General features: G+C 38.4%; 1 protein-coding gene across 12 annotated transcripts in view; it reads right to left on the bottom strand.

The window, feature by feature from the left end:
* SH3D19 (SH3 domain containing 19) overlaps positions 1-16563 on the bottom strand; it is an 83667-nt gene that overhangs the window by 29240 nt on the left and 37864 nt on the right. For 6 of the 12 annotated variants that reach the window (XM_065062675.1, XM_065062677.1, XM_065062682.1 and 3 more), the window contains exons 3-7: positions 15210-15250; positions 8136-8178; positions 6793-6940; positions 6366-6567; positions 4775-5767 (exon numbers count right to left, since the gene is read on the bottom strand). In XM_065062675.1, the coding sequence (XP_064918747.1) occupies positions 4775-5767; positions 6366-6567; positions 6793-6940; positions 8136-8178; positions 15210-15250 (1427 nt within the window). Of the gene's footprint in view, positions 1-4774; positions 5768-6365; positions 6568-6792; positions 6941-8135; positions 8179-9115; positions 9157-15209; positions 15251-15448; positions 16016-16563 lie in introns of those variants that run through there. The other 6 variants (XM_065062676.1, XM_065062678.1, XM_065062686.1 and 3 more) reach the window with 4 other exon arrangements.

The raw sequence follows: 16563 nt of genomic DNA, 5'->3' as shown, positions 1-16563 counted from the left end.
TTTAAATAAGCATTTGATTGTTCTTGGACAATCCTCCTGATCAAAGTATGTCTGCATTTTACGTGCCACTGTAAAATAAACAGATTTAATAATCAGATAAGATAGTTGTTATTAAGAACATCACTACTTGTATGTTACCACTTAACAGTATCTACAGACATGGAACTCAAAAGAAAATTCATTTGTATTTGACAACCCAAAGGACTCCTCATCTATTATGTATCTATGATTCAAAAGCCTTAATTGTTTCCTGAAAGTACATATAAGGGCGCCTCCTGTGGTAACAGCAGAGTCACTTCCAAGCTCCCTGAAGGCTTCAATTTATGTTTACTAAGCATAGATCTGTAGCATCTGAAGAGTTAACGGATGCTTGTTACCACTGCTGCTGGGGAATGACAACCTTGCAGCAAAACCAACAAGGCACAGCAGAGACCCAAACTTCCATTCCTCCACCCCACGGTAGCAAGTCTTCAGGTAAATCTGGTTTTGTCAGAGGTGTAAGCCAAATAGCAGACTAAAATGGATGAGAGAGCTCACTTTTTTCTGGAGATGATACTTTTGGCAGTAAGTAAAAAAGGGGATAGGTAACTTTAAAATAACCACAACAAGAGCTTTCGGAAGTAACACGGCAGAATCCTAAGAAAAGCTACATTATTTTGAAGATATGTCTGAACTAATCTACCAGTTAGAAACATTTTTTCTTTTCCTTCCTGAGGAAGCAATTAAAAACAAACAGCTGCACAATACTCCCACAACAGACAAGTTTGGAGTTACCCAAGCAGCAGTTCTGATTGACTACAGTGTCACACAAATTCCACCATTCATGCCAAAAGAAGGAACAAAACATATAAATGGAGAGCAGCACTGGTTTGGTTGTTTTTTGGAGGTTTTTTTTGCCATGCAGGCAGAAATGAACTTTTAAACTGCAATGAAGCAGTTAGAGAGATAGAGAGATAATTAAGAAATGCAGCAGTTGTATTACTGTTAGAGTTGAAATACACGAAATATGATGAAGATATGAAAAGAGAGAGCTATCTCCTGCTGGTAAGGTAAGGCTCTCTCTGAACTGCTTTTCAAATCATTTGGTTTAAACAGAGTTCTGGTATATCAGGCACAGAGCAATAAGTGAGTTATAGGCTGTTTTTGAGAGAGAAGACAAGACAGAAGAGTAGCTCTCCACATATGAAAAGGAATAAAAACATTCTAGCAAGATCACCTCCAGGTTTTAATTTAAATATGTGCTTTGAATGCACTGTTACCTTATTTTCTTTGTCCAAAACATACATTCTCAGAACATTTAGCAATCAGACACACTACACACTTTAACAGAACAACTAATACAAGTTATGGGTAAAATCATGGATCTTCTGAAGAAGTGGAATTTACACTCCGTTCAACTTGCACAAGGATTTCATTTCCAAGCCTTTGTAAAAATGAAGTAGTGAGAAGAGAGCCCACTTGACAGACTACCGGAACTTTTAACCTTCAGAAACTACACAAATTCCTGTTATCAGCTATAAGAGAAATGTAAAAATACCCCAGATGATCCAAAATATCACAACTGTCATCCAAAGCATTAGCACCTCAAGATTTAGAGTCCCAAACAGATGCCTTCACATTCCAAATGACTGACTTGAACAGAAGTAATTTCATTAGGATACAAATGGCTTTGAACATTATCTCTTGCCTATGAGTCCAAAATTATGGCACTTAAAACTGGCACCAATTTTGGCTGCTGACAAAAGGAGCAGTTCTACAGACTTGTCATTCCTGACTTCTCCTTCCTGGCACCTCCCTTGGGCCAGCATCAGAGACAGGAGTTGGATGCAAGGTTCTGCCACAGTTCACTTCTGAATCTCAGACCCGTTGAACTTCCAAAGCTCCCACAGACTTTAAGTGGCAGAGTGGATGCTGAAAGCTTTGAAAGGGATCCTGGAACCCAGAGTCTCTACTGGCACCAGAATGGTTCCCCTTCTCCATATGGGTTGGACAAATATAAAATCTTTGGTGTTTGGTGAGGGCAAGCTCACTCTAAGAGCTGTGCTGTTGGAAATTCTGTCAAACACGGATGAAAACCACAGGACTGCCTGAGGTAAACTTGAAAGAAAATCATCCAGCCAGCTTTGGCAGTTTTAAACTACCAGTTAAACACTAACAGTTAAACTAGTGAAACTGTAAACGCTTTTGTTGTCAATACTGCTGGCACATAAATAATATTCAGATTTTCAAATAAATTCCACTACTGTGGAGGTAGTTGCCTTCTGTTAGATGAAGCTGATATCTTATGTCAGTCAACTAATTGCTGTGGAGGCTCTGGATTTATTTTGCTCGTTTCACCTTTTCATTCATACGCTCACTGCAACCTCTGTGCCCTCCCTATCATCAACTGAACGCTTCACCTTCTTGCTTATGCATCAGGCATTAGCAGCAGCAGTGATCGATCCGTCCAGGTCTACTTACATCCATCTAAGTACCAGCCACGTTTCTGCTGTATCAGAAGAAAATTAAGTTTTGTGAATATTGTAATCTGTGATGTAACACTGCTCTTTGACAACCAAGCTGGCAATGCTTGGTTTCAATCACTGCTGCATAAAAGCCTTCTTCCTTTCTGAGGGTTGCCATAACAACAAGTAGAGCACTGTCATTTTGCTAAGTAATGACAATGACAAATTTGTAAGAAATGCAAAGGTCTGGGGAACTGGGACCAAGATTAGCGCTTCTCTTCCTGTCCTTACAAAACATTTTAATGTGGATTCATCTCGCAAATCCTAAGATGTTCCCGTGGGAACATGAGAAATAGCTAGTATTAGTACTCTGCGTTGCCTCATTTTTCAGAAAGGCAGTGTGCTTCTTGTGGATGCTTTGTCAAGACGCAGCTCGACATTAGTATTCAAGGGTACAGGGTATGATCTGGAGCTCACAAATGCCTGCAAAAAGGTAGAATGAATCCTAATTTTAGAGTGTAATAAAGTGACAGTATTGTCAGACCTTTTTCCTCTTTAGTACATAAGAAGGGGTTGTAGCAAAGATACCATTTTATTGAATGCATAAAATCATGGGCAGGTGACTCAACAACTCAGGAAACTATTACCTGAATAATTTTTCTGTTAGCCATGAGAATGGGAAGTATTTTCTTCTTAATTAAATCAAGAATAATGCCTAGGACACCAACCAGAAAGATGAAGACTGACATTCTTACCACTTCACGAAAGCTGTTTTTTCAGGTGATTTTCATGTGAGATCAGTCAGCCTCTGATTTAACAGAAGATTTAATGTTCATTCAATTTTTCCAGGTTGGGGGAAAACCAGTCTGTTTTAGGGTACATAGTCAAAACATCATTGCCCTTTTTATGCACTTTGAAAATTTAAGTATTCTCTTTTCTTGCCTTGTAGTTAGAATAGTTACATTTTCCCTCTGTTGCATTTATTAATCAAAACAAAATTACCAAAACTACAAGTTTCACCCTAAATGCACAAAAAGCAAGAGTTATCCCTCACACTTCTAACTTTCTTCTAAAATCATCACATGCACAGTAGCTGTTCCGTGGCTCCAGCCTCCAGACACAATGATAATTTGTTCCTAGCTAGACACTGTCAATCAGACACTTCTGTAACATATATACGAAACACTTCTCCAGTCATCCTGTTCTCCTGCCTCCTTCCAGACCTGGTATACCTTCTGCAGCACTCCTGGAACCTGTCAGTCCAAGAAAAGATGGACTTATGTTCATGTTGAGCTGATCACCTCTCCTGCAGGATCTTCTCTTGCCTTATTTCACTCCTTTCATGAGCTCCCTTGAGATCTGTATGTGTGAACATTCCAGTCTTAGCAGTTTAGGGATTTAAGGGACTTTCTACATCTGCCTTGGGGTTTTTATGCTGATATAAAGGAGAAATAATAATAAACTAGAACTACTTTTAATGATATAATCCACAAACTGTGAAGAAATCGCATTTGTTAACAATCGTCAATATTGATTTACTGTGACAACTACACAGTATCTGAGATTCTCTTTTCAGAAAGCTGAGATGCTTAATGATAAATGAGGTTAAAAAAAAAGATTAAAAATCATAGTTAGTCCCTTAAGCAGGCATTTTGTATGACAGACCATCTGTTTTAAAGCAGAAGTCTCTCTGGACTATATATATAATAATAAGAGGGAAAAACCTACTACTATAAAATTTAATGACATCCCAATACCCACCTGTGTCTTAAACCGCCTAAAACAGCATTAAAAAAATTTACCTCAAGTGCTTAATGGAATCAAACAAGGTTTATGAAAGGGATGTAGTTGTAGTAATTAATAATAAGCAAGCACTGGTGAGATGGACAGAATATCCCAGTATGTTTGATTGCAAGTTTCCCTAAATGCAACAAACATTTCTGCTTCTCTAGATGACTACATTTCCACTACAGAGCTTCAGGCACTCAAATAAATTAGTCAGATTAGGTGGCGAGACGTAAGATGTCTCAAGTTCCCCAGAGACAATTGTGATACATTCTGGAGGTGACAACTAGCGCAGAGCATCAAGTCTTTTACCATTATTTTAGTAATCACATAATAAATCCAGCAGGCAAGTTCTGAGATTTATATAGCCTTGAAACCACCCGAGTCTCAAAACCAAGCAATTTCATAGTGATCTTGACATAACAGAAATCAAAGAATTTAATATACACACATAAACCCTGTCACGATAGGTATACATAACTCACACAGGTTCACACCCCTGGAAAGAGTAACCACAGCGACAGTATGAAAAAATTTCTCCTTACCTGCTGCTGCTTCAGAACTGATGCTATCTTTAACTATACAAGCTGGACTTAGAGGCAAAACATCATCATCAAAACTGATCAGATCTCCTTCCACATCTGGTTTATTCAGCGAAGCAGGTGCTGAGCAGGTGGCTGCAGGTGATGATTCCGCCAGAGACCTGAAAACCTTTTCTTGGGCAGATACAGAAGCCCGTGGGGGAGCAGGAATCGGTTTTAGTGAGGCCAAAGAAAGAGCAGGATTTTCTGAGTAATGTGACTTTTTAGGAACAAGAGGCCTTGGAGCAGGAACAGGAAATTTCTTTTGTCCATTGCCGCTCTCTGCAGCTGATCCACTCCTTGTGTCAAGCAAATCACTACTACTACTTTTAACAAGGCCTGGTTTTGGCTTCTTTGGCAGTTCAGGTTTGGTTACAACACTGCTCCCAGCTACTTCAGGTTGAGGCTGCAATTCCTTGGAAAGTGTTGATTTGCTTTCTGTCCATGCATCCCAGTCTCCTGAAATTCTGCTTACCCCTGGCTTTGGAGCAACTACTGGCTTCTTTGCAGTAATAGGTCTTGGGGGGAATGAACGGGGGGTAATTTCTGGCTTTTTTGATAATCCTGAGGTATCATTATTTCCTTGGGATTCAAAAACTTTGATCCTTGAAACAATACTATTTTGGCTCTTTTCTGTACTCATGCTGTCCATTGCCAAGTGACTGTCTAGTAAGCTGTCATCTGAGAGAGGTGACTGCTGAACTGGAGGTTGCTGCCTTTTTGTGGAAGACTGGGTCACTTCTCCATTGTCTATCTTACTTTCAGTATTTTTGATCACAGGTCTGAGATTGCTTCTTGATCTTGGCTTTGGCACAGGACATATCACAGCATTGGGATTTTCTTGGCAGCTCTGACCTTCTGAAATTTCAAAGACTATTAATGGATTCTCATTTTCTGAAGGAGACCTATTCAGGAGAGATGCTGCAGGCCTAGGAGGTTTAAGAGGACTCTTCCCTGCTAACAGAAAATAAAAGGTTTCAGTTATCTATTTCAGAATGCTTTATTTATGTTATTTTTTTGTCAGCCATCAGGATGGTAAACATTATGGTTTTCATTCAGAATTTACTGCTGCTTGTGAAACTGCCGGTCTCCTTCTAAAAAGATGAATGAAAAAATATATAAACTCTAGAAGAAGCTGAAGGCTGCTGAAACGCATGGTATCTACATGTTGTGAGTTCAAATCCACTTGTTAGCTTGCAGCATGAGGGGTGTGCACCAAAGAACAGCATAGTAACTTCTCCAGTTTGGTTTGCACACTTTTCAGTCTGAACATGGAACACTGCTGCTATTCTGATTGGACATCTGAGCTCCTCTGGCCCCAAAGCAATTGCTACTATGGCTGAATAGAGCAAAACTTTCAAGTTTTAATTATAGTCTGACCATGAATGCAATAGTAGTTCTTCAGAAAAGAGGATTTTTACAGGAATTTACAGCACTAATAATTCACAGAAATTTAACTGTTATTCATATTAATTGCTGCACAGATTAATATGAAAGAACATCTTCAGGAGACAGAGTAATATTTTCATCAGTGAGAAATCCAAAACAGCCTCACCTGGGTGGTCTGCAGATTCCCAGTGTGTAGGCACACTGTTTTTTACATTACTTCCTGGCAAATGGCTGATTAGTTCCTCCGGAAAGTCAGTCTGTGTTGCAGAAGTAGTGGTATGTCTAGGAGCAGCAGCATTATTGTTATTTGTCGTATTGACTTGCACTTGATTGATTTCTCTTATCACCTGCTCATATGATGGTGGAAGCTACAAAACAGAGAGATAAATATTAATGTACATTCAGATGTGATTTTTTTAAAGCAGCACATAAATTTTAAAATGCTAAATTAACATATGCAGAGGAAAAGAACACTGTCATAGTCTTTTATTCAGTATGATGAAAAACTAAGCAAGCAAAAACTCTGTTCTTTCTAACTTAACATGCTTTTTACCTTTGTAAATCAAACCCATCTCATGTAAATTCACACTCACCTCAGCTGGAATATGCTCATTTCTCCTCCACTGAGCATGAGACGAAGCAGAAGGGAATCCTAATCCCTGAGGAGTGACAGGGCCTGCACCTGGAAACCAGGAGGATTGCCGGAGGGGTTCAGCAGCAACTATTGTAATTTCAGGACGCCTGGAAATGAAGGCAAAGGGGAATAATTACCTAAAACATTTTAAAATAGTTCTTTTAAGTACAAAAGACAAAGATTTTCTCAGCATGGGAAATCAAAACAGCTCAGGTCTTTTTGATTTAACCAAAGATGTTTTTCTATTATTTCAATGTAACTTACCTGACCTTTCTAACAAGCAATTAGGCTTCCATTCAAAGCACCTAATTAAAAGCCTAAGCCAAAAAGTAGGTTTATTGGTTTCAGTGAAATAATTTACATGCTTAAAGTACTTAAACACAAGTGTAACTCAATTAGATGGAAGAAGTCTTAGTCTTCAGGGGATAATGAGACCTTACCATGTGTCTGCCCTCAGCCTGCTGCAATGTGAAAACAGTCGGTTAGTTAAAACTGCTTCTGACTGGCTACCTAAAAGCTTGTCAATCAGACCTCCAGGGAAACCTCCCGCCGTGCTCAAGTGGGGCAAAGCAAACCTCAGCAGGCCTTTGTACACCTAGTACAACAGGGACTTGTGTGAGGGTTATGGACCTGTAGGTACTACCCCTGTTTTATCATGGTAACAACCGCTTTAGAGCATCAGCTGCAGTGATGGCCCGCATTCCCACGCCATGGCCCCCGGAGTACCACTGATCCATCTAGATTCTCATACAAAACACACTTTGAGAAGTGAAGTTTGTGAGTAGATGAACTATCTGCTTCAAAAGCCTCTGTCTCCTGACAGGAAAAAAAAAAATACAAACCAAAAAACGCAGAAATGTAACTTCTGAAACTACTGTAAAAAGAATTACAAGAGGGTTACCATCCTTCACACCTGAAATAATGGCACACTCAGTTCACCAGCTATAAAGGTTGGTGACTTCCTTTCTCAATACCCTTTGAGAAACTGGAAGGAGGCCTGAAAATGTGCTTATTTCCATTGTGAAGTGATCCTGTAAATAGATGTTGGGAAAGTAAAACAGTTTTGCGGAGGTTTGAGGACACATACAAAAGTTGATGACAAACTCCTCAAGTTCCTAACCTTTCCTGTGCTTAAGAATCACAGTATTTTTATTTTATTCCAAGTCTAATTTAATTTTAAACACACTAAGGATAGAGAGAAGGGGGGAAAAGAAATTAGAGGAGAAAACCATATAAAGTAACACTGTGACACAATCTAACAAGTCTTACAGTAACATTGCAATACAAATAGCAGCATCATACCTTCTATCCCTCTGCTGTTCAGTATGACTAGAGGTCCGAGAAGCTGTTTAGAGATAAGAAACAGAAGTTTTGAAGAGGTTAAAATATACTGTCACAGCAATAAGACGAGGGTAATAACATAGCCCTTACCAATCTACTATCTGTGAAATGGAGAACATACAGAATCTGAACATAAATTCTGGATTTTAAGAGTGGCCAAGTTTAAAGAGAAATTATTTGTATTAAATATGAGGATAAGTTTTTTAAAGGTTTAGGGTGCAGTTTCTTAATCAGTTTGACTTACTCTATGTCCAAGTTACCACCAAGAGAGATGGTCCTGTTCACTTTCTTCTTCACCACACATCCTGCATTCTGCATTGTGACCCTACAGCTAAAACTCCTTTTCCTTTTTCTCTAGTTAAAACAATCCATGAGTAAAATAAAAAGAAGTGTTAAACACAGCTGGCTTTGCTTTTGATGGCTCATTTCTGAGATGTGTTCTTTAATCTTTTTTTAATGTCTCTTTCTGTTTGTTTTAGAGGAGTGAAAAGCACTAAGGCACAAAAATCTAAGATGCTATTTCACCCTCCTTTATGTAAAAAAGAAAAAACTAAATGTTCCCAGCTAGAAATTTCCTAAGTTTAATCACTTGTGGATTAAAAGACAGCAACATTTCTCTTTTTTTTTTTTTTTTTAAACCATGTGTTTTAAGTTACATAAAATAAGAGAGTCCTGACCTCTTAATTTTTCTATTTTTGCCATATTTGTGTTCAAACAATTTTTTCAATGGCCACATTATATTTTCATTTTGATTTCTTTAGAGAGAAAAGGAAATTATCCAAGGGACAAATTTTTGCACAGCAAGTGCAATTTAGGAAGCGGCTGAGTCTTATTGTGCAGAAGACGACAATTATGCTGTTCCTGTGCCATCACAGAACCATTAGCTGAAATCAGCAAAGCATTCTTGATTCAAGAGTTGCATAGTGTCGTGTGGGACGTACCTCTTCCAGAGGGCATTTTTGATGTGCACTATTCATGAGTGCTAGAGGAAAAAAAGAAGGGGTTACAGAAGAGGAAGAGGAGGTGCGGAAGAACAAATCAAGGCTTCAGAGGGCCAGAAACCATGATCAAATGGGTTAGTCACGCAAGAACAGCACATGTGCCAGTGTTGTAAGAGGGCAACTGTAACATTTATTCACAATATAGTGTCTTAAAAAACTAAAATAAAAGCAGACTTTATTTCCAGTCTCATGCCTGTTTTAACAATGGCTGTTTACAATTTTCCCCTGCAATAAATTAACCATGAAGAATATAACCGAATATGGAAATGTCTACTGCATTGCTCAACAAAGAGCCACTGTAGGAATGAGGAGATGGAAGTCAGAGCTATCTGAATGCTTTACATAGTTTAAAATCACAGTTTATTTGGTCTGCACTTTTTCCCTTCCAAAAATAATGGGTTACACTACCAAAGAGGTAGGTAGGGGACAGACAGGTTGGTCCCGGTAAGAGGAATACTGCAAAGTGTCAGGCGTGACCGCGCATCTCCTACCCCAGTTCTGTAAAAGTTGTTTGGCAAAAATAAGTAAACAAAAACCCCCTACACCTCATCTTCACTTTCTTCTTCAGAGACCTTAACACAGCATTGACCCAACACACACTTTAAAGATAAAAAGACAAACTGACCCAAACCAACCAAGTCCAAGATTACTTTTGCAAAGAGGATGGAAGAAACTGTTCATTTGGTAAATGTATGCAAAACAACTGCTTGGGGTATAGCCAAATTACAATGATAAGGACATCAGAAATAAAAGCTAATTAATGAGATATGTAAAACTGAACTATAAACCTGTCAATTTCTTTCTTTCTTTATTCATTTCTAGACAATTCTGCATGCTGCTGTCTCCTATGAGACTCTAAATGTACTTCTATTCATTAAAGTTATTAAAACAAATAAGAAAAACCTACAAAAATCCCTTATTAACGTAGGCAAAAAAACTCCAGTGAGGCATCTACATAATCCATCAAACTCCAAATTTCAAGTAAACAAGGAAATTCACTTGAAAACAACGCATTTAAAAATAACTTTACTAGTAGATACAAATATGTCTCTGCAAAAGGGCTAATATCTAAGCCATCATATATGTTTTCAGAATGTGCTCATTCTGTCTGGAAAACAAACAAACAAACAAATTCCTAGGCATTTATGAAATGAAGCTACTTCCATGTACATAAACATTTGTTATAAACATTGATTTTTTTAAGGACAAAGTTCTTCCCTCCTTCCGTCCACCGCTCCCCCCCCTCTTTTTGCTGGCATATTTTTGTTACAACCACAGTTTTAGAATTTTTTTTTTTTTTAAGCTCTTAAATCCACAGTAGGAGCAGAGGTGAAAGCTACTGCATTTTCTGCTCCCACATATTCCTTGGAGTTCCACAAATGCTGGGGAAAAAGGAAATACAAACTTTCTAAGTAATCCTTGCCTCCAGACTTGCACAGCTTTTATTCCTTTACCATTTCAAAGAAATTAATTTTAATTTAAAAGTGTATGAGAGGAGACATGAATTTTTAAAATATAGCACACACTTGGTTTAAAAACAAAAGAAAAAAACCTGCAGCCATTCTTCTGGCCTTGTGGTCTTTTGTACCTGTAAGTCTATTCTTCATTCCCTTTGTGGATTGCCTTGAAGAAGCATGCTATTAATTTTTCCCTCAGATTTTAAATTATGACAGCTTTAAGATCTCATAAAACTTTTTTTCCATTGGGGAGGTAATGGAAATGTATTTCAGCACTGCTTTACCTACTGACAACTGAAGATAGTCGGCTCCTCAACTTCCACCCTAAGAAATGCTCAGGGTGAGAATTCTTGACATTTCCAGGAGCACATGCTTAGTGGTATTTACATAAAAGGTAAGCAAAGCAGTTAAAGCAGGGCTGGGAGAGGAATAACCCAGTGCATAAAATCCACACCTTTTCATTTTACAACTTCATTGGTCTCAGGGGAAAGAAAAAATGTCAAACCAACCCATAACATTGTCACTGTTTATTTCTGTTAGTGTCAACGAGACATCTAAATGTCTTTAACCTAGTATTGTAAAATTTAAGCAAGTAAAGGATTAATGGTAATACTGTAAATAGAGGACAGATCAGTGACTTATGGATTTATTTTTTGTACATATTTCTCACAAGTACTATTTAGGAGGCTTTATCCTATTATTTTTGAATGTGTAGTGGCAAAGGGTACTCAGTTTATGCTGTATACTTCTGTTTAGAATGGTTTTCCTCTTCTGTTTCTTCTCTGGGCCCTACTGTTCAAGAGCACTGAATATGTCATTTGTATTTCAAACAAATACAGATTATGGGGCAGGGGGCATTTTAAGCTTGGTCTCATACCAAGATGTGTGTAGAAGTATAACCAGCATTATACCACAAACCCATGTATTGCAATGCTACAGACAAGCTGATAGCAACACAAGTCTGACATGCACTTTTGAGCTTTTTCGGAAGAGAGCTTGGCTAGAATTTAGAGGCTTTCGGGCAATCTTTTAAGGTGATATAGAGGCAACTGTGAAGTCAATTCAGGGATTTGCTCAGAGATACTATCCTGCTGTGAGCACTGAGCACTTCCACAACAGACACTGCATAATAACATTTGTATGTTTCCATTAGCAAATCTGTATGAAATACTGAACAGTTTTGTCATTGCAGTGTTTTAAAAGCAAGTTTAATTTTGAATTAAAGATTGGAACCATAGCCTCAAATAGCCCAAGCCTTACGGGAAATGAAGCTCGAAAATTTTCTGATTATTTTTATATATTGTTCTTTTCAGTAACTGTGAATAAACATGATCCTGACAATTAACTACTTCACTTAATTCGTATTAACTATTATTAATAGATTTTAAAGTAATAATATTACTTTCTACAACAAGAACATGTACCAAAACTTAAAAACACAGCCTCTTTCAACGCTTTTCCAACACCAGGCTAGACATTTCTATCCATCAATCCTATTAAATATATAGACAGTTAGACTGAGAAGTTATTCTTCTCACTGCATAGCTGCCTAGGAATAAAGGTTATTCATTTTAGTATCTCAAAGAGAGCCTCAAGAGTGGGCAAACACTCCCTCCCTTACCTACAAAGTAATACACCAGAGGAGCTGACAGAATGACCCCATGCAAGGGCCACGCTTTGCTGTCTTTGCAATACCAAAGGTGTTACATGGCTGTGAAGTCCTTCTTTAGGGAACACTAAAATGATCAGATAATTCTCAAGCCAAAACCAGAGAAAAAAAATCTGATTTCACCCAGGATCTGCTTAGACTATTTCTGCAGAAGCGGAGTTTCAAGCTAATCAGAAATTTTCATGCATCTCTGAAGCAGAAGAGTTGAAGCTTTTCTCCTGCACTATTTCTTGGCACCAGGGGGAGGTCTTGCTCCTTCTAGTTCTGTTTCCAGGCACCTCAGGGAAACGCTAAGCTGTCTGACATTAGAGCTGGGCTAACTTAATGCTTGAATGTAGCTAAAAGAGATAGTGATGCCCCTGAATCTGCTCATCTTGAGCTCAGACCACCAGCAGGAATGTTCCACTGTCAACAGCAGTCTCTGTGTCCTGCCTCTGTTCCCAGCTCCAGTTCTTCTTTTCACAACTTCAGTGAGGGAACTAATAAAAAATAACTGGGGGGGGGGGGGGGGGGGGGGGGGTGTGACAGGATTCCTCTTCCTACCCCCAGTGAGATCAAATACCCTCTTCACAGCTGACCAAACTGCTTGGCACCACAGAGGCTGGCATTGCTGCTGAAAAAAATCTGCCTAACTACAGCCTTAGAGCAAGCCTGCAGTTTCACTCAAATTTGACAACAATGATTTATGAAGGCACTTAACTCCTTCCCACACCTTTTCTTGGGCTCTGTATTCTACCTCTGCACTGTTCCCTGCGTTCTGCCAGCCCAAATGTTTGTGCAGATGGGGAGAGAATGAGGTCATGGAATTGATCTGGTTGGTAAGAAGTGGGAGCCAAAAGAACCTAGGAAGCCCCCAAGCCAAACAAAACAAAAAACAAACAAAACCCACAGCCAAAAATGGCTGCAGAACTGCCAAATAGGAAGCCACAGCCTCAGAATGCATACAAGCTGTTATGCATCCTTCATTCAGACACATATTTGCTTAGGGCAGAATGAGAATGGTTCTTCCAGAATTCTAGGGCAGCAGATCTGCTTCAGTAGCCCTGCTCCTTAACGCTACCTTATTCTGGAAGAGTGGTAAAAAAAAAAGTTCCCCTTTGTCTCACTACTGCAGCACTGGACTTGCCTCTTTTTACTTTTTTCTAGCATTCTTGTGCATGTTGTCATCTCTGGCATCAATGGAAATAGTTTCACTGATTTCAGTGGGAGCTGAGTTTAGTGGTGTGTCTTGGCCTGAAACCATCATCAAAAATTCAGGGGTAACTCTTGAAGAGTTGAGATGAAAAAAATTACTTCTGAGCATACCTCACGTTCACATGCTTGCTTTCTTCAAGCACTTTGGGCTTACTTTTCTAAATTCTACTGAGCTGTCAAACAACTGAAAAAAAATGCCACCAGGTTACTATCCAGAGCCATAGTAAGGGTGGCTGAAAGGAAAATAAATCCCCTTCCTCTTTGGCCACAAGACAGGGAGATAATTACCGATACAAAGGCATGTAAAGCATTGTCCACAGGTTGGAAAGTTGAAACCCTGCACGTACCTATCATGTTTCTTGAAAATTAGAGATAAATAGCCCACAGAAGCTGTGATTAAGAAAGAAAGAGAGATTTCTAACTCTGATAGGGAAACACACTTTTCCACAGAATACCATAATTCTTACAGATTAATGACAAGATGAGTTAGGAATTATTCAGGTTCCATTTTTAATTTATGTCCATCCACAGATATGGTTACTGTTATACAAAGAACTACGGATTCATATACAATGCCTTGATATGAGCATGGGGATTTTTTCCTAGCTTATCATCTGACTAATTCACACGGTACTTGTATTTCATCATAGTTATTTACATATTAATATTATTAAGTATAATGTTATAACATATGAGCCAGTTTTAATTGATTAGATTTTTTTATTTTACTTGATTGTGCCTCAAAACGAAGTATCACTTGCTACTATGTTTTCAAAAACAGATATCAATTGCTCAATGATCTTTTAGAGATTTTTTCAGTTAGATGAGATACTGGGGCTTATGCAGTCTGAATCAATTTCTGACTCCACCACAAAAGGCCTTCTGATCTGGTGCTCTCTGCTTTCCAGTTTCCTATCTATGGCAGCAACAGCACAGATAAAGTGCTGCATTTTAACTACAGCATCATGTAGACTTGCTCTGAATAAAGCTTTCATTATCCCCTTTGACTACCTCCAACTTAATCCATACTAATGAGCCCCTGACAAATAGGTCCAGGAGAAACAAATCAGTAGTACATACATTAAATTCTTCCCCCCCATAGCAATATCCTGAGGGTTGTTTCATTAACAGGGAATTGAAATCATGGACAGAAAGGAAACAGAAATGAAAAGAGGAAGAAAGAATCAGCATAAAATACTTTGGAAGATGCAGCTAAAGAAATTCTCTGCCTAGAAATATCATGAGCAGGGAAAGGGAAAAAATGAGTTAAATGAGGAAATCAGGAAAGAGGAGTTTAAACTTTCAGTCAGGATTTAAAAACAATTTTTTCTTTTCCAAAATGAGCCTTGTGCATGGGTCTAATCATGTCCCCAGTATAGCCAATGAGCAGTTGCTGCAGCTTTCTATTAAAACAGAACAATCTTCTGCTTTGTGAAGCAAAGTAAAAATTGGGCACATGCAACCCAGGTTCTTCAGAGATGGATCACATCTGTGCACAACCGTATTAATGCAAAAATAAGAAAACGTTAGTAACTGGCAAGAAGGAACAACCCGTCAGCAAAGCAAAATTATAGTCTAATGGCAAAAATTGAGAGTGAGAAAGAAATTACAGTCCCAAAGCCTGCTAGCTACTTCGTTTTCACATATTAAATTAACCAGTTACTAAATACAATCTTGAAATATTATGATTCTCAAAAAATAGGAGTAGACTTACATCTCTTGATTGCTGCTCTTATGGATGACAAGGGTCCTTGGCTTAATGAAGAAAAAAAATTACAATGCGGTTAATGTCTTAAAGCGAAAACAACAAAGTAAATAATACAGCTCTTCCCCATATATTGTAAAGGGTTTGCCAAGTGCTTTTTTCCCCTAGATTATTATCTTACAGAAACCTGTCCAAATCTCCTGGAGTATACAACCATACCCAACCCCTTCTAATGAAAACCAGGTTACCGCTTAGCTGCAAGACTCCGCGAAGATGGAAAGCCAATTTTTAGAACCATTTTTTCTCTCGATTCTGTGTTGAAGTTCACATTCTGCCTCATTTGACAGGAAAACTTGGAGAAGAGCCCATGTGGGTGTGCATATTCTCAGATTATAATTATTTAATGACTTAACGTTCTTATAAATAAATAAAACTTACACAGACAAGTAAAAACCTACAATCCCTTTGCTAAGTATTTTTAACAATCACTTAACAACTTATTTTCATCTTCAGTGGAGAATGCATTCTCAGTAATAACTTTGTGGGTGGAGTTAGACAGGAAGGCAACATGACCAAAAAACTGTTCATACACAAGGACAGAAAAATGTTTCCTTGTGCCAACTCATCTGTTTTCTTGGTAAGACTAGTGTTTCTGATATATTTTTTCTGAAAGTCTTGTTTAACAGATACAGCAATCCTTAATACTTTTGCAGGTAAAAATCAAAACTAACTTGGGATTATCATTTACAGAAAGTGTTGCTAATTTGAAGAACATGGTATTAATAACCTGTCACTTCTGCAAAGTTACAGAGAAGATTAAAGAAAAAAAAAAAAAATCAAACCAAAACAACACACAACTACTTCAGAAAAGGACTTTTTTGCTCCTTTAAAAAAAAAAATAAATAAATAAACAAAAAAACCCACAACAGCTAAAGAATACTGGTTAGTGAGAAGCCTCTGGACATGTTGAACAGGTTTTTTTAAAGACTGAAAGTAAACAGAGTATATCTTGTTCAAATTAACGTAATACCTTAATTACAACAGAAAGGTGTACTAATTGAGTCGTTTCCAGAAACCTGCCACAGCCTTCACGAGGGATACAACAGAGGACTGTTAGTACAGGGAGAGCATGAGTGCTTTAACAGCAGGCGTGCAGGACACCAGCCCTACCGGGGCTCGGTTAGCTCCGCATGTACTAGTGCTGCGATTGCTGATGGCTGCAGTTGCTCCAGCGGGATGAAGAACAGGGGGATTTGGAGGACAGGAGAAACAGACAGTCAAAAAGGACGCGGATGAAGAATGTCCTCCCTCTACAGTCATTCTGAAAGCTAGTTAAGACTAGCAGTGAATGTTGCTCTGACTG

This window comes from Columba livia, chromosome 4, assembly GCF_036013475.1.
Source record: "Columba livia isolate bColLiv1 breed racing homer chromosome 4, bColLiv1.pat.W.v2, whole genome shotgun sequence".
Classification (NCBI taxonomy): Eukaryota; Metazoa; Chordata; class Aves; order Columbiformes; family Columbidae; genus Columba; species Columba livia.
Note: the sequence above shows the minus strand (reverse complement) of the source record. Positions and strands in the feature narration are given on the sequence as shown.